The sequence below is a fragment of the Podarcis melisellensis genome, assembly GCF_964234715.1.
Source record: "Podarcis melisellensis genome assembly, chromosome: 2".
Classification (NCBI taxonomy): Eukaryota; Metazoa; Chordata; class Lepidosauria; order Squamata; family Lacertidae; genus Podarcis; species Podarcis melisellensis.
Window position 1 is genome coordinate 121,467,701 of NC_138529.1, and position 18,105 is coordinate 121,485,805.

At 46.2% G+C, this 18,105-nt stretch overlaps 2 protein-coding genes across 2 annotated transcripts in view; both read right to left on the reverse strand.

Moving 5' to 3' along the window:
• LOC309364552 (uncharacterized protein) overlaps positions 1–18,105 on the reverse strand; it is a 419,096-nt gene that overhangs the window by 9,356 nt on the left and 391,635 nt on the right. The gene's annotated exons all lie outside the window — the stretch shown is intronic.
• On the reverse strand, positions 6,625–14,810 carry LOC309364812 (uncharacterized protein). The gene is made up of 4 exons (XM_081902738.1): positions 14,235–14,810; positions 13,976–14,102; positions 12,232–12,524; positions 6,625–7,939 (listed from the first exon to the last, which is right to left on the reverse strand). The coding sequence occupies exons 1-4, from the start codon at positions 14,307–14,309 to the stop codon at positions 6,950–6,952; spliced, it is 1,485 nt and encodes a 494-aa protein (XP_081758864.1). The 5' UTR covers positions 14,310–14,810; the 3' UTR covers positions 6,625–6,949.

Below are 18,105 nucleotides of genomic sequence, written 5' to 3' on the forward strand. Positions count from 1 at the left end.
GGTTCTGTCTTGGGCCCGGTCTTATTCAACATCTTTATCAACGACTTGGATGATGGACTCAAGGGCATCCTGATCAAATTTGCAGATGACACCAAACTGGGAGGGGTGGCTAACACCCCAGAGGACAGGATCACACTTCAAAACAACCTTGACAGATTAGAGAACTGGGCCAAAAACAAACAAGATATACTTTAACAGGGAGAAATGTAAAGTATTGCACTTGGGCAAAAAAATATATGAGAGGCACAAATACAAGATGGGTGACACCTGGCTTGAGAGCAGTACATGTGAAAAGGATCTAGGAGTCTTGGTTGACCACAGACTTGACATGAGCCAACAGTGTGACGCGGCAGCTAAAAAAGCCAATGCAATTCTGGGCTGCATCAATAGTATAGCATCTAGATCAGTGTTTCCCAACCTTTTTTGGGCAAAGGCACACTTGTTTCATGAAAAAAATCTCGAGGCACACCACCATTAGAAAATGTTTAAAAAATTAACTCTGTGCCTATATTGACTATATATAAAGTAACTCTCTTTAATAGGAATCAAATAAACACAAAGAAAGTATTTTATAATTACTTTATTATGAAATAGTAAGTAAACAGCACAGCTCGCACAAATGTACACGGAACACCCTTTTCGAATTAAAACACACAGTCTCACGAGAGCAAGGAGCAGCGATTTTATATTTTACGAAAAGAAGTCGCTAGTCCTCATGGTGACAGGGTGGAAAATATTTAAAAGCAGGACCACCTTGAGGAAGGTGGAGCCATATCACATCCCGGCAGGAGGCCTAAATTGGTGGAACACTCAGGCCCCGCCTATTCTAAGAGGACTATTAATTTGGAGAGCTGCTATCTTCCAAACTGTGAGACGACGAGGCAAAAGGGGAGCCCTGAATGGAACTTTGCGTTTTTGTCTCAACGCCGGTCTCGCGCTGCCGCTTCCCACGCTCTCAAGGACCTGGGAGGAGGAAGGCGTGAAGGGAATCCCGAAGGCGCGAAAACCTCGCGCATGCGCAGGCCTTCCGCCTGCGACAGCCCAGTAGGCCGGCCGAAGCGAGCGGCGATGGGATGTGGGAGGGAGCTCGCTTGCCGCCCCGCGTGTGCTCGCCGCCGCCGCCCCGCCTCTCGCCGCCCGACTCGCCCGCCTCCCTCCCACGGCACACCAGGCAACGTCTCGCGGCACACTAGTGTGCCACGGAACACCGGTTGGGAAACACTGATCTAGATCAAGGGAAGTAATAGTGCCACTGTATTCTGCTCTGGTCAGACCTCACCTAGAGTACTGTGTCTAGTTCTGGGCACCACAGTTCAAGGACACTGACAAACTGGAACGTGTCCAGAGGAGAGCAACCAAAATGGTCAAAGGTCTGGAAACGATGCCTTATGAGGAACGGCTAAGGGAGCTGGGCATGTTTAGCCTGGAGAAGAGGAGGTTAAGGGGTGATATGATAGCCATGTTCAAATATATAAAAGGATGTCATATAGAGGAGGGAGAAAGGTTGTTTTCTGCTGCTCCAGAGAATCGGACACGGAGCAATGGATCCAAACTACAAGAAAGAAGATTTCACCTAAACATTAGGAAGAACTTCCTGACAGTAAGAGCTGTTCGACAGTGGAATTTGCTGCCAAGGAGTGTGGTGGAGTCTCCTTCTTTGGAGGTCTTTAAGCAGAGGCTTGACAACCATATGTCAGGAGTGCTCTGATGGTGTTTCCTGCTTGGCAGGGGGTTGGACTCGATGGCCCTTGTGGTCTCTTCCAACTCTATGATTCTATGACTCTGTGTGAAGCTGCACAGAATGGCACGGAGTCAAAAACCCCAACAGTTCCTACATTTCAGGTGATGACTGTCACACTCCCTTCCAACTCTACAATTCTATGTTTCACACATACAAATGGGGTGGTAAGGAATGGCCGTGTGTCAATTGTGGTAGCTGCTATTAGAACCGGATTGGCCTTCCCTAGTTTTATAGTTAATACAAAATCATTAACCTATTTCTAAGAGGCATTCGGCTGAGAATGTTGTCAATCTGGACCCTTGCTGAAGATGATTTACCACAACATAAAGAGGACTAAATTTGTTTGCCGCTCATAGGCCTATTCTTCCCCACAAGTCTAACATGACTAGTATAGCCTCCTATACTACCTGATTTCTGAAACAGGGCCAATTACGTGGGCACAGAGATTTCTTTCCCCCCCAGGCAAATGACTCCCCTGAAAGACCTGCATTGGTTCCCAGCATGTTTCCGAGCACAATTCAAAGTGTTGGTGCTGACCTTTAAAGCCCTAAATGGCCTCGGTCCAGTATACCTGAAGGACTGTCTCTACGCCCATCATCCTCAAAAAGAGCCAACGGGTGTGTTTTTTTAGACACCAAAGAATTGCTGGACGTGGTGGTGACATAGATCCAGCTCCCCGAAGGGCCCGGGGCCTAAAAGTGCTGTCTTGGAATATCGCGGGTTGGCACGCCAAGAAAAATAATCAACAATTTTTGTGCTACCTTAAGCAATTTGACATCATCTTCTTTCAGGAGACATGGCAGAATGACCCTATATTTCTTAATGGGTATAACTGCCACTACCTGCCTGCCTCTCCATCTCTAAGGGGCGGCAGATCTAGTGGTGGCCTAGCTTGCTTCATCTCCACGGAGCTGGCGCATTCTCTAACAGCCCTACCCAGCTGCAATTCTTTAGCAACAGCCGCTCTACTTAGCTTCAAGAGAACTACTCTCTTGCTGGTCAATGTCTATATTCCCCCAGGCCAAAAAAAACCCGTTGTCAAGGCTACATGGGCTGAGCTAGAGGCGTTTTTAGAGCCTCTCGAATCTACTTACCCGTCTGCCCTGACTATTGTGTGTGGAGACTTCAACGCTCATATAGGAACAGATGACAACAGTCTATACACTCATTTCAACCAATTTATGGACCCTGAAGAACAGACGGATATTGGTGCGACACGACTGTCCAAAGATAGTAGAAGTAATTTCCCAGGTCTCTGCTTAGTGCAGGCTGCCAGACGGAGGGAACTGCTGATATTAAACGGCAATATAGAGGGGGACCGCCCCGGGGAATATACCCATTTCTCCAAGGCTGGGGGAAGCGTTATAGATTATATCTTAATCTCAAGATTTGCTCACAGCTTTGTAAGGAAGTTCCAAGTGGGCCACAATACTCTGAGTGATCACCTACCTCTAATTTTAGAGCTTGCAGGTCGGCCTTTTGACTATTCTATTGCCGAGCCACAATATATACCTTCTGTAAATTTGGATATACCTGCCCCCAAAAGACTCAAATGGTCCCCAATACTGAATGAAAATCTAACCCTCCTTCTTCAGTCAGTGGAGTTAAAGCTTATTCGCTCCGCTATTGTATCAGGCAATTCAGTAGATGCGATTATGGAACGCTTTAAATTACTTTTGGAAAGATTGAAACCCCATTTAACAACAGTGATACATAGCTCCGCTACAAAGAGGGCAAAGGACGGAGCTAGCTGGTTTGACCTGGAGTGCAGGCAAACAAGGAGACAAACGAGAACAGCCTACCAGAGATACAGGAAATCAGGGACTGCCCTCCTACTTAATGCTTATATTTATCTGAGACGGTCTTACAAACAATTACTAAGGAGAAAGAAACTGGAAGCTGAAAGAGCCGCATGGCACAGTTTGGTTAAGGCATCGCACGAGAAAGATACTACTTGCTTTTGGCGAACCATATCTGGTCTACTGGACCAGGAGCGTACTAATTCCATCTGTACAGTGGAACCAATGGAGTGGTTGCGCCATTTTCAATCTTTGTTCTATGACCAGGAAGCCCAACATTACAAACTATGCATTCAATTGGAGGACCTACCTCATTGGCCACCAGTAACTGCAAAGGAAGTTGAGAATTTAATCGCACAATTAAAGAACAACAAGGCCCCAGGGAATGATTACATCCCTGCCGAACTTCTGAAGTCCAACATTGGCTGGTGGGCCCCCCTGCTGGCGTCTTTATTTTCTTGGATCGACTCAACGGGTTTACTCCCAGATGGTTGGACTGAGGCAATAATTATCCCAATCTATAAAAAAGGACCCATGACAGACCCGGCGAGTTATAGACCAATCAGCCTTCTGCCTATACCCAGCAAACTATATCCCAAACATCTTTATATCAAGCTAACTAGCTGGCTGGAAACTGAAGCTATTCTAGCGGAAGAGCAAGCGGGTTTCAGGCAAGGCAGATCCACCATAGACCATTGCTTCACCCTAGCCTATTTAATTGACAAATATGCCAAAAAATCCCGTGGGGTGTTATATGCAGCCTTTATCGATCTAAAGGCTGCTTTCGATTCAATTCCACGTGTAAGACTCTGGGATAAATTGAGCACATCAAGTATAGACAAAAGACTATTATTTCTGATCAGCTGTTTATATAAAGACACGGTGCTGCATGTAAGAACTTCGTTAAATGGCCATCTTATAGGACCAGTTCCTGTCAGTAAGGGGGTCAAGCAAGGTTGCATCCTGGCCCCAGTTCTATTCAACATCTACATCAATGATATGGTTAACTGTTTGTCATCTCCAGACTTCCACGCCCCCAAACTGGCTGACAAATCAATATCAGTGCTTTTGTACGCTGATGATGCGATACTCCTATCTCGAACAAGAATAGGCTTAAATAGGCTCACAGGTGAATTTTCAGCATACTGTAGGAGAGAGCAACTTGCAATAAACTATCAGAAAACCAAAATTATGGTTTTTGCAAGGAAACACAGACAGTACAGCTGGAGGATGGATAACCAGACAATTGAACAGGTTAAAGCCTTCAAATATCTGGGTATCGTTTTCCAGTCGACCGGGTCCTGGGATGTCCATCAAAAATGTGCCAAAGAAAAAGCAGCTCAAAGTATCAAGATGCTGTCCCGCTTCTTTTACACGAAGGGGGGCAGATACATCCCAGCAGCCCTTGAAGTTTTTCAAGCAAAACCTCTGGCGCAGTTACTGTACGGGGCACAAATCTGGACGGGGAACCACTGCTCCAGTCTTGAAACTGTTCAGTCTAAATTTCTAAGGCAGATATTCGGCGTCCCCTCCTGTGTTCCAAACGCAGCATTACGACTCGAGGCCTGCCTTCCATCTGTGGAAACTCGGACCTGGCAGAGAACATTCAACTCTTGGCTTCGTCTTAATCTGAATCCACCTGGTCTACTGCCTCTAGTAATGCAAGACCCTCACAAAAGCAAGTGGTTCAAAACTGTGCATCAAAAACTCCTTACATGCGGTCTGCACTCACAGTCCCTACTATCAATGGGCCTCATTAAAGCAAAGAGTCTAATAGGCCAGCGCCTGAAAGACATTGAACGACAAAACAACCTGACTATCTTAAAGAAACTGTGCCCATGGTATACCTACTTTCCCCCTTCTCATTTTGACTCTCCAGCTTCATATTTGTTTAAACTAACCATCCCAAAATACAGACGTGCCTTTACATTGGCTAGATGGGATGTTCTTCCCTCTGCTGTACTCGAAGGTCGTTACCAAAAGACTCCATTTGAAAAACGACTTTGCCCATGTGGAGATGGTAACACGGAAACAGTGTCCCACGTCCTTCTATCTTGCCCCCTTTACAAAGACCTAAGGAATGAGATTATTACTCCACTCATTCTCTCCAACCCCGGCCGTTCACCAGACATTACACTGTATTTTCTATTATCTGATACGGATAGTCAGATAACAGAGAAGGTCGCGAGGTACATCGAGAGAGCTGCGAAATTGAGGGCCACCATCTGAGTGACAGACTTGTTCATCTGACGGACCTCCTTTTGCTTGTTCTTTTCTTCCTTTTATCCCTATTCTCACTTTTAACTCTTGTATAGCTGTGGCCTGTTGGCTTTGCTAATAAAGTTTTGATTTGATTATCTCTACGCCCATCATTCAACCCGGACACTGAGGTCCAGCTCCGAGGGCCTTCTGGCGGTTCCCTCCCTGCAAAGAAGCAAAGCTACAGGGAACCAGGCAGAGGGCCTTCTCATAGTGGTGCCCGCTCTGTGGAACACCCTCCCATCAGATGTCAAGGAAATAAACAACTATCTGAAGTTTAGAAGACATCTGAAGGCAGCCCTGTTTAGGGAAGTTTTTAATGACAGATGTTTTAATGTATTTTTAATCTTTTGTTGGAAGCCGCCAGAGTGGCTGGGGAAACCCAGCCAGATGGGCAGGGTATCTATGTATGTGTGTATAAATAAATAAAATATAAACACTGGCAATGCCCACATTCCCCTGTGCCGTAGCCAAGATTAAGCAATATATGATGGTTTAAAGATTACTTTCTGCATGAAGATGGTTTCAGCCTCTCTGTGTTTTCATTGCTCCTTTATTACAATTATAAAAATGGGTTTTATGCTGCTGTTCTTATAACAGGAAGACAGAAGTCCCTTTCAGTTCTACAGATCTAGGACTGCAGAGCCAATCCTGCTTCCTAAACACCACTGTCATGCTCCACTTTTCACAACTCTCCATTCCCAATTCTCTCTGCAAAGACCAAATATCAATGGACTCTCAGCACATGCTCACTCACAGTGAGCACTCCAGAGTCAAATTCTACACATCCATAACAGTACATTATCTCTCTCATTATACTTACTATTATGAGACATTACCTTTGTTGCTTTAATACATATATGCACAACACTCCATACAAACACCAGAAAATCAAATATTCTCCGTGCATTTAGAATGGATTTCCCCCTAGGAGAGTTTGTGGATATGAGGGACAAAGTGAATTCTGTGGGGAAAACTTGACATCTCCATGGGTTCTCCCCTATGTGAGACTGTAAGCGATTATTAAGAACTCCATTATAACTGAAACACTTTCCACACTTCAAACATTTAAACCGTTGCTTCTCTGTGAGATTGTTGATGTTTTCTAAGAGTTATGCTCTTACTGAAGCACTTTCCACAATCCATACATTCATATGGTTTCTCCCCTGTGTGTTTGTTGATGTTTTTTAAGGTTTCCTTTCTGACTGAAGCTCTTTCCACACTCCATACATCTAAAGGGTTTCTCCCCTGTGTGAGTTCGTAGATGTACAATAAGTGCTCCATTGTGAATAAAGCTCTTTCCACATTCTATACATCTAAAGGGTTTCTCCCCTGTGTGTGTTTGGTGATGTCTTGTAAGTTTTCCACCCTCACTAAAACCCTTCCCACACTCCATACATCTGTATGGTTTCTCCCCTGTGTGAGTTCGGTGATGTCTTGTAAGTTGCCCACCCTCACTAAAACCCTTCCCACACTCCATACATCTATATGGTTTCTCTTCTGTGTGGGTTTGTTGATGTTTTGCAAGGTATGCACTTTTAGTGTAGTTCTTTCCACACGCCAAACATTTATATGCTTTCTCCCGTGTGTGAATTTGTTGATGTTTGGTAAGGTTATTACTCTGCCTGAAGCTCTTTCCACACTCCATACATCTGTATGGTTTCTCCCCTGTGTGAGTTCGGTGATGTTTTGCAAGTGACCCACTTACAGTGTAGCTCTTTCCACACGCCAAACACTTATATGGTTTCTCCCCTGTGTGAGTTTGTTGATGTTTGGTAAGGTTATTACTCTGCCTGAAGCTCTTTCCACACTCCATACACCTAAATGGTTTCTCGCTTGTGTGAGTCCGTTTGTGTTGAGTAAGGCTTGCCCTCCTAATGAAACTCTTCCCACACTCCATACAGCTATATGGTTTCTCCTTTCTGTGGATTTGTTGATGTTTTGCAAGTGACCGCCTTTCAGTGTAGCTCTTTCCACATTCCAAACATTTATATGGTTTCTCACCTGTGTGAGTTTGTTGATGTTTGGTAAGGTTATTACTCTGCCTGAAGCTCTTTCCACACTCCATACACCTAAATGGTTTCTCCCTTGTGTGAGTCTGTTTATGTTGAGTAAGGCTTGCACTCCTAATGAAACCCTTCCCACTGTCAGCATCGCCCTTGAGCCAGTGTACCAACTGGACTCATGCACTACAGCCCCGACTGGGCTAGGCGAGCTGGGTAGCACTGCCAGAGTCCTCCTTTTACACAGGAACAGGTGACAGTGCTGCGGACTCACAGCTTGGAGCTGAGAGCACCGGATTTACTTTCTCTGTAATGCAGTCGTTGCGCAGCAGCGTTTTGCAGAGTCTTGCAGAGTATAAACCACTCAGAGAGCAGCTCTGTAAAATATCTTCCTTCTTTATTCTATTACTACAGCTATCATACAAAACTATATACAGAGCTACAGATTCAGCATAAATCAATGCTATACTCTGAGTGCCTGCAGAGTCTCTAAATATCTCTAAATAATATCTCTTGCACTCTCTCTCCGGCTCACTGACTGACTCTCTCACACACATTGAGATTCACTCACATGACCAATTAAGTAGAGAGCAATACATTGCTCCTCCTCTCTGTAGAGTCAGCAAAGACCTCAGGAGATGGTCAGGAGATTCTTGGGTATGGGAGGGGTGAAATCTCCTCATCCTCCCCCATTTCATCCGACCATTCAAGAATCTTTAACATAACTGCAATTTGCAGGTATCTCTCTCCCCCCTTATCTAAGACACTTTATCATATCATTAAACAGTTACTTCAACCACTCTGTGTCTATTAGGAAAGAGTTAAAGCATAAATCTCAACCTGTAGTTTACACAAAATACACAATGTGAATACACAAATGAATAAGCAGCTTCTGGAAAAAATCTTCATACACATTTCTTCCTCAAATACAAATTTACATTTCTAATTAGGCAGATTTGAACAAACCATTTTCAGTACTTAAACACACGCTTTCCTTCAAATATCAGGTAAGGAAATAAATACAGCGTTTTGTGTCACTACTCTCAGCACACTTCATGCTAGGTTTAAAAACCCCACCAGAGTTGCATGTGACCGCAGCCTTTGCAAACTCTTCAGAAAACCTTTTCGGTGGTACCCCCTTGGTTGTTCTCTCAGATCTGCGCAAAACTCTTTGATCCCCTTGTTCTGGTGCTTCCTCCTCTTCAGGAGAATAGGGAGCTAAAGTATATGAAGCTGCTAAGTCTGCATCAGCGTCAGACTCACCTGAGGCTTTTGGGCTCTGATAATCTGTGCCATCATTTGGATCTACATTGGCATCAGAATCATCAATCACATCAGAACTTGCCTCCCTTTTAACTTTCTTTGCCCCTCTTGCACCATCATCACAAATGGGATGGCACTGAAAAACGCCAACTCTGTCCCATTGTGGATTGTCGTCAATACTCCTGGTCAGCCTTATGGTTTTCGTGTCTGTGATCAGGACACGATAAGACCCTTTCTCATATCCTAGGAAAATACCATGTTCTCCACGCTTACTCAGTTTGTCACCCTGCGAGGTGTGCACCCAAACCTCCGAACCAAAAATTTTGAAGTGCTTCACACACGGCTTCCTTCCGTGAAGCATCTCATATGGGGTGCAATTTATACTAGACTGGTACCTCCTGTTATACACGTGACAGAAAAACGAAAGAGCTTCGGCCCAAAAAGGATTGGGCAGCCCCGAATCATGTAACAGTGTTCTGATTCCTTGCTGCAGGGTCTGGTTCAATCTCTCACACAAACCATTCTGCCAGGGCGATCTGGACGTGGCAGTCCTATGCTCAATACCCTGTTCAGAAAGAAAAGCCTCAAACTCCTCTGAACAAAACTCTCCACCCCTGTCAGTGAAAAAACAATGTACATTCTCATTATGTACATTCCTGAGCCATTTACAAAACTGACGAAACTTAGTAAAGGCTTCAGACTTTTTCTGCAGCACATAGACCCATGCATATTTAGAGTAGGAGTCTATCAAAACCATGAAAAACCTTGAATTGCCTCTAGAGAGCGCTAGAGGCCCCACTAAGTCTGCATGAATGACTTCGTATGGTTTCTTGGCCTCTCTCCCAGACTCTGTACCTTTGGGAGCTTGCCTTGCCTTACTCTCAGCACAAGAAACACATTTCATGTGGTAGGGACACTCTTTCAGCTTCATACCCTGAACCATATCAGGCATTTTTGCCACAGCCTGGAAATTCAAATGACCATAAATGCGGTGGTAATAATGAATACATTGGTCATGCAACTTCTCATTCTTATCAACAGACAAATTGCAACACTCTTTTTCAGTTGCTTCTGCAGTACCTGTACCTGAAACAAAAGGCAATTGATATAGACCATTTACACATTTTGCATATAGAATGAGCTTGCCATCTCGACGAATTTCACAGCGAGATTTAGCAAACACCACCTTAAAACCCTGATGATCAAGCTGGGAAACGCTCAATAAATTGTCCTGAATTTCAGGCGCATACAGGACATTCCTAATTGTTGTATTCAGGCTCTTTAAGAACACAGTTCCCTTAGCCTCACTAGTGAGAACTGTCCCATCTGCTTGATGAATTACTTTCTCTTGCTTCTCAAGCTGAACAAAGAGATCCTTATCTTTGGCTACGTGGTTGGTACAGCCAGAGTCGATCACGAAGAAACTCCGCCCACGTTGACTGCAGCAGCGAGAGAGCAAAACCTTTGAAGTAGCAGGTGATTGGGGATTTCGTCCTCCTCCCCCTCTGCCTCTGAAGTTTCCCTTTTTCTTTGAAGATTTCTTGCAGCACTGGAAACTCAAATGGCCTTGTGCTCCACACGAAAAGCACCGCTTCAACTTTAGTGCTTTAACAGCAGCAGTTTCACTTTCACTTTCCCCTGCTGAAGACTCAGGCACATTTTCAGGCACATTTTTAACAGCAGAACAATCCCGGCTTTCTTTAACAGCCTGTCTGCGATCCCACTCATTCAAGAGCACGCTAGACACATAATCTTCTGTTAGCCGGTCAGAAGGCATTGTAGAAATCTGGGCAGCTACTCCATCATAAGACTCATCCAGGCTATTTATCATCAGCATTGCAAACACAGCCTCTGAAATAGCCAGGTCTCGCTCAACAAGGTCCTGTCTGAGACGCTTTAACTGAGATAGATGGCTAGGCAAATCACCACCTTTCTCCAACTGCAACCTGCACAGCTTCTTGAAGAAAATCACACTGGAACCAGCATTTTGTCTCAGATGCATATCTCTCAACTTATGCCAAACAGCTTGTGCAGTCTCTTGACCCTCTAAGTTCACCAGCAAGTGGTCTGAAACACTCAAAACAATTGTCCCTCGGGCTTTCATATCTGCAGCATGCCACTCAGCCCAATCATCATCATCTTTATCTGGAGGGTCATCTTCTATGGTGTGAAATAGCTTTTCCCTCTGTAAAAGCGCTTTCATCTTAACTTGCCAAACTGCATAGTTTTCAAGCGTGAGGAGGGGAAAGGACATAGCCATCTGGCCAGAATGTGCACAGGCCATGTCTGCTATTACTTAGAGCAAGACACTTCCCTCGTGCAAACACAGATAAAGCCTTGGACTTCTTCAGCCACTCTCTCCCCCACTCAGAGCGCAATTAACAGGCAAACAGGGAAGCTATCTTCTTTCTTTTGGCAGTCAGCAACATACCTCAAGCAGCAGCAACAGCAACAGCAGCAGCTTGAGCACTCTGCTTCAACACAGCTCTGCTTCTAGGCACCACAAATCAGTCCAGCATGCAGCCTCCGTTCCGCCGTCCAGCGATCAGCAACAGACACCTCTGGCGACTGGGACGACTGGGATGACTGGAACAACGACTGGTCAGACGACTGGGCCCATAACCGATGTCAGCATCGCCCTTGAGCCAGTGTACCAACTGGACTCATGCACTACAGCCCCGACTGGGCTAGGCGAGCTGGGTAGCACTGCCAGAGTCCTCCTTTGACACAGGAACAGGTGACAGTGCTGCGGACTCACAGCTTGGAGCTGAGAGCACCGGATTTACTTTCTCTGTAATGCAGTCGTTGCGCAGCAGCGTTTTGCAGAGTCTTGCAGAGTATAAACCACTCGGAGAGCAGCTCTGTAAAATATCTTCCTTCTTTATTCTATTACTACAGCTATCATACAAAACTATATACAGAGCTACAGATTCAGCATAAATCAATGCTATACTCTGAGTGCCTGCAGAGTCTCTAAATATCTCTAAATAATATCTCTTGCACTCTCTCTCCGGCTCACTGACTGACTCTCTCACACACATTGAGATTCACTCACATGACCAATTAAGTAGAGAGCAATACATTGCTCCTCCTCTCTGTAGAGTCAGCAAAGACCTCAGGAGATGGTCAGGAGATTCTTGGGTATGGGAGGGGTGAAATCTCCTCACCCACACTCCACACATCTAAATGGTTTCTCCCCTGTGTGAACTCGTTGATGTACAGTAAGTTGTAAATACTGTCTGAAGCTCTTTCCACACTCCATGCATTTAAATGGTTTCTCCCCTGTGTGAATCTGTTGATGTCTAGTAAGGTTTGAAGACTGTCTGAAGCTCTTTCCACACTCCATACATCTGAATGGTTTCTCCCCTGTGTTAGTTTGTAGATGTGTGCTAAGGTGTTCACTCACACTAAAGTACTTCACAGGCGGCACCTCATAATTCTGATTGTCTTCTACATTACCTGATTGATAGTTGGGGGAAAGAAAATATTGTTAGGTCTTCAAGGAAGAAAACAAGAGAAATTAACACGCAGCAAGACCAATCCGCACTTCCTCTTATTTTAACAAATCCAGCATTCCTCCCTCTCCCATGTACCACATTTTAGGAAAGGAAATCTGAAAATAATATCAAGAACCCTTCGTATCCAGTTCTACCTTCAACTCACATGTAACACTGAGCACCAAGAGAAACCTTCTATGCTAAGATGAGGCATCTATGGCCCTCAAGATGTGGTTGGACTCTGAGTAGCATCAACCCAAGTAAAGATGGCCAATCACCAGGGATGATGGGAGTTGTAGTGCAGCAACCTCTGGAGGGACACACTTCTCGGTAGAGACGCCCGCCCAGTCGAACACCCTCCCATCAGATGTCAAGGAAATAAACAACTATCTGACTTTTAGAGGACATCTGAAGGCAGCCCTGTTTAGGGAAGTTTTTAGTGTTTGATTCTATTTTTAATATTTTGTTGGGAGCTGCCCAGAGTGGCTGAGGAAACACGGGCAGATGGGCGGGAAATAAATAAATCATCATCATCATCCAATTGCAGAATAGCCTTTACCAAGGGATCATGGACTTTGAAGAAGCACCAACTCAGGATGAAGAAGAAGAGTTTGGATTTGATATCCCGCTTTATCACTACACGAAGGAGTCTCAAAGCGGCAATCGTTCTCCTTTCCCTTCCTCCCCCATAACAAACACTCTGTGAGGTGAGTGGGGCTGAGAGACTTCAGAGAAGTGTGACTGGCCCAAGGTCGCCCAGCAGCTACATGTGGAGGAGCGGAGACGCAAACTCAGTTCACCAGATTATGCGTCTACCGCTCTTAACCACTACACCACATTGGTGCAAGCACTATCATTTTAGGCTATCATTAATCAATATGCTTGCAAACTTTTAATAAAGCCATGTTTGTCATTCTTTACATATTTTCTAAACACTATAATAAACCTTTCCTAATATATGTAATTATGCTAAATTTGGTCATCCTCAACAAACACTCTGTGAGGTGAGTGAGGCTGAGAGACTTCAAAGAAGTGTCACTAGCCCAGCAGTTGCATGTGGAGGAGCGCAGATGTGAACCCGGTTCACCAGATTACAAGTCTACCGCTCTTAACCACTACACCACACTGGATGAAAGGGAGAAACAAGCTAAGAGGAAAGTATGTTTGGCAAACCCTCACTGTAATTAACTCCTGCCTGGAAATCTATGTCCCCACTGTGGAAGGATGTGTGGATCCAGAATCGGACTCCACAGTCCCTTACGGACACACCGTTAAGACCGTGTTCATGGAAGACAATCTTATTCGGCTACGAGGATTTGCCAAAGAAGAAGACACGGCATGAATAAATGGCTCAAACTGTAGTTTCACACCTTTAATGTCTAACAGCCAGGAGGAATAAAAATCTGCCCTTACCTAGAGAGGCCACCATCTCATGATTCTCCTCCATGACTTCCTTGTGCAGAGCTCTTTGGCCTGGATCCAGCAGAGCCCACTCCTCCTCCGTGAAAAACATAGCCACCTCCTCAAAGGTCAAGAGGGCCTGGAAGAAGAAGAAGAGGAAGAAAACAGAGCTTCTCTTAGATCCCCATCATCCCCACTCAACACAGAGGGAGGCTGGGTGGTCCCATCTGTGCCTCTTCCCTCCTCCCTGCTCCCATTGCTCTTTCCCTACCTGAGGAAGCTGCCTGGCTCCTCTTTCCACTCCACTGATAAGAAGAGGCCATTCAGAGGGGGTCTTGGAGGCCATTGCGTTGCCAGTGGAAAGGACAGAGGAGGAATAAACTGGGCCACTTCTGGGACCCTCTCACCGGTTGTCACGATGCACTTCAATGCAGGGAGCAGCTCTTTTAGGAGAACAATGAAGAAGTAATTGAATTTATATACTGCCCTATACCCGGAGGTCCCAGGACGGTTCACAGAAAGGCAGATTTAATTAGGGCGGGATACATTTACACAGATAGCATACCTGTCACAAATTACAAATATCAATACTAATAAACTAATACGCATAAATTCTAATTCCAAAGGCAGGGAAGTGGAAGAATGTAATCCTTTCTACAGGAACTTTGTAATACTATAAGCTGCCTCAGTCTTTAGGGGACCTTCAGCTTCGGATTGTAAAGTTCTAGGATCAAATCCCAAACTTTTAATGAAGCTTCGCAGAAAGTGTTACGGTCTGTACATCTGCAGACCTCACTTTTCCTTTCCTCCGAACAGCCACCCAGGAAACCAGTTTCTGACCTTTTGGTACATTTAGAATGAAGAAAATAAGGGAAACTACTAAATTATGTGCAGAATTTGTAGTCAGAGGAAAACCAACACCTGGAGGGCACCAGGGTGCAGAAGCTCCATCCAAGGGGAGCAGATGGAAATATTTAGAGCATTTGATGCGCTAACATGGATTGTAGTTTAGGGGACAGAGATATGAAGTTCAGTGGCTTATGCCCTCCTAGTCCTTCCTCTTAGGAACCTGTGTGTGTGTGTGTGTCCTTTTATCTTCCCTACACTGTGAGGAAGGACAGGAGGATAAATAATCAGGGGGTCCAAAGTGGGCACACGGCATCCCTCCTGAGAATGGGGAGGGGAGACTGGGTCTCCCTGGTGTAAGCCCAGCACCCAAACGGCAGGGTGGGGGACCTCAGACCCAGGGACTAAATTGGTCCTCAAGTCCTTTCTCTCTCTCTTTCTTTGGCCCTTAGGAATTTCCTCAGCACCACACCCTTTCTCCAACACTTTCCAGCTGCCTCCTGGAGTTTTTTGGTGGGGCTGGAAAAAATCCCCGGAAGGCAGGCAGCTCCTGGACAAAGCTCAGAGTCAGCCCCATAGCCCTACCCACTTTGTCCTCTGTCCCGCCCATCAATGGAAAGTGGCCCCTGGAAGGCGGCTCAGGAGCAAATGCAGGCTGGATAAGCGTCTCCACCCCTGCCCCAAACACTAAACTGGCTGTCATCCTGGCCCACCTTGCAGGGTTCTTGTGTGAGCATTGTCCAGGTGGTGGCTTTAGAACACCTACAGTATTATAAGACCCTCCTGGCAGCCTGGATGGGGACGAGGCCAGGCAGGAGGCCACCCCTGGGAGCTTTGATCCTCCTTTCCGACAAAGTCCCAAGAGGATATCTGGAGAAGCCTCTTTTTGGAAAGAAACAGCATTAAAAACTCATCCCTCCTCTCCTCTTTCCCCCAAGTCCAGCTGTGGAGGGGGCATTTCTTTAATTGTTCCAGTCTTTGCCGTGAAGCTTTTTAAAGGGCTCCTGAGACCTTGATCAGTTTCAATTCCTGCCATCCAGGGGCCCATTTCCCTTGCCAAGCAGGAGGGAAACCCACAAGGTGCTTTTTCATGCTTCAGGAAATGGAAAATGTGCCTCTTCCCTCCAGTTTTGGGGCACAAAAGCAGCACAGCAACGCCCCAACATAGGAAACCCAACAAGGCTCTTTCCTTTGTGCCAAAGCAACCTCAGCCGGCCAGACTTAGGATTTCTGAAAGGGGAGTTGGGGGGCCTCCCCCTTCCTTCTCACATCAGCCTTTTTCTTCCTCAGAAAGCTCTGGAGGCCGATTTCCCTTGACAATGTCCACTTCTCACCCCCGGAATCTCCCTCTCTCCAGCTGCTTCCACTGCACCAAAGCAGACTTCCTCTCCCCTGTTTGCCCCCGCCATCTCCGACCCACTGAGGCAGGGGCTTCAGCAGCACATTTCGGAGGGGGGCAGATCAGGGTCCTGGAGGAGCTCAGCCCCCCCTATCCCGGCTCCTTGAAGCAGGAGACAGAGCCTGGGGGGAGGGATGGGGGGGAGCAGTGAGAAGGGAGATGGAGGGTGTTAAGCAGAGAGGAGCATCACTAGGTGCGATGGGGCTGCCGCCCCCCCCCTTTGAACGGAGAAGGACTGATTTCTGAGTCAACATGCACAGGGTGGGGCTGCAAATCCCTCTGTAGTTAGGGTGCACTGGGGGGACCCTTTTCTGGTTCTTCTCAAATGTTTTCGCCCCCCCGTCCCCCCCAACAATGGGAGCCTGGCTTGATCTCTGCGCTTCAAAAAGGATCTTGCAATGCAAACCTGTTTGGGGGAGACCACTTTGCAACAGGATGGGCTGCATCCAGCCCCCCCTTATCCCCACAGGGAAAGGACGGAGCCCCTCCCAGCTTTCTTTCTCTCTCCCCCCCCCCCCCAATCCTCCTGCCTCCTTTCCCAGCTGCCCTGTTTGTAGATTCAGGGAGAGGCAAAGTAAATCCTTCTCCCATCCCCAAATAACCCTCCAATATGCGGCACCTCTTTCTCCTCGTCTCCAAGTCCGCTTCTCTTCCGGGGTTGTGCATGGAGACCCCTCCCCCCTCCAAATTCGCCTCTACTCCCCCCCCCAAAATAAAACCCACTTCCTGCCTCTCCGCCAAACGGAGCTCATTGGCCCAGAGGGAGGGGGAGGGGCAGGGGGAAATGACGCGGTGGAAACAGGTGCCAAAATAACCTTGTGCCACCCCAGGATCTCGGGATCGGAAGATGTGTAAAGGTCACAGCCCCAAATGTATCTGCCTGGTTTGCGTATTTGCGTCAATAAAAGGAGGCTCCACATGTCCGTCACTTCAGATTGTAGTTTAGGAGACAGAAATACAAAGTTTAGTGGCTTATGGCCCACTAGTCCTTCCGCTTAGGAACGTGTGTGTGTGTTTTTGTGTGTGTGTGTGTACCTTTTATCTTCCCTACACAGTGAGAAAGTACAGGATGAGGCATCCTCGCGGAGCATGGGGATGTTTCCCCCAAGTCCAGCTGGGGAGGGGGCATTTCTTTAATTCCTCCAATTTTTGCCTTGAAGCTTTTTAAAGGGCTCCTGAGACCTGGATCAGTTTCAAATCCTGCCATCCATGGGCCCATTTCCCTTGCCAAAGAACTTTAGAAGTTCTTTGTCCTGGGTCCTCACCTCCTATCAAAGCTGGTAGGGGACCTTCTGTTGCAACAGAATAATAAAGATCTGCCTTGCTTTCACAGGATCTTGACTCAGCTCATTTTTCTCTGGCCTATAACGAACTTGAGGGGCTCTGAGTCCTTTAATGGTGAGTCGGGCTGTTAAAGACACCCCCTTCCTTTCTGGTCACACTGACCTGCATATTTATTTTCTCTATTAGTACTCTGATTCTTAAAATAAAATATCCTTCTATTACCTATTTCTGGTGTCTTCCTGTATAGTCTTAACAGCTGGCAAACCACTCACCAGTCTAGAATTTGTAGAACAGCTAGAAGGAGCTGTTTGCAGTTAGACATCTCTGTTTGATTATCCTCACACTATCAGATGAATGACCCTAAATTAAAATTCTTCACAACGATGACAACAAGACCTTGCCCACCCAAACCCTAAATTGGGCTACTTGGTTGAGAAAAAATGAGGGGGACTAGGGGAGGAATTTCATTTGACAATAGCTACTGGCAATTGAAGAAATGTTTCCCCTTCCAATATTGGAGAGAGGATGCTCAACCAGTTGTTGGGGAACATATTTAGTGAAAGTGCTGCTGCACTCATCTCCAGTTTATGGGCTTCTATTTGGGGCAGGTGGT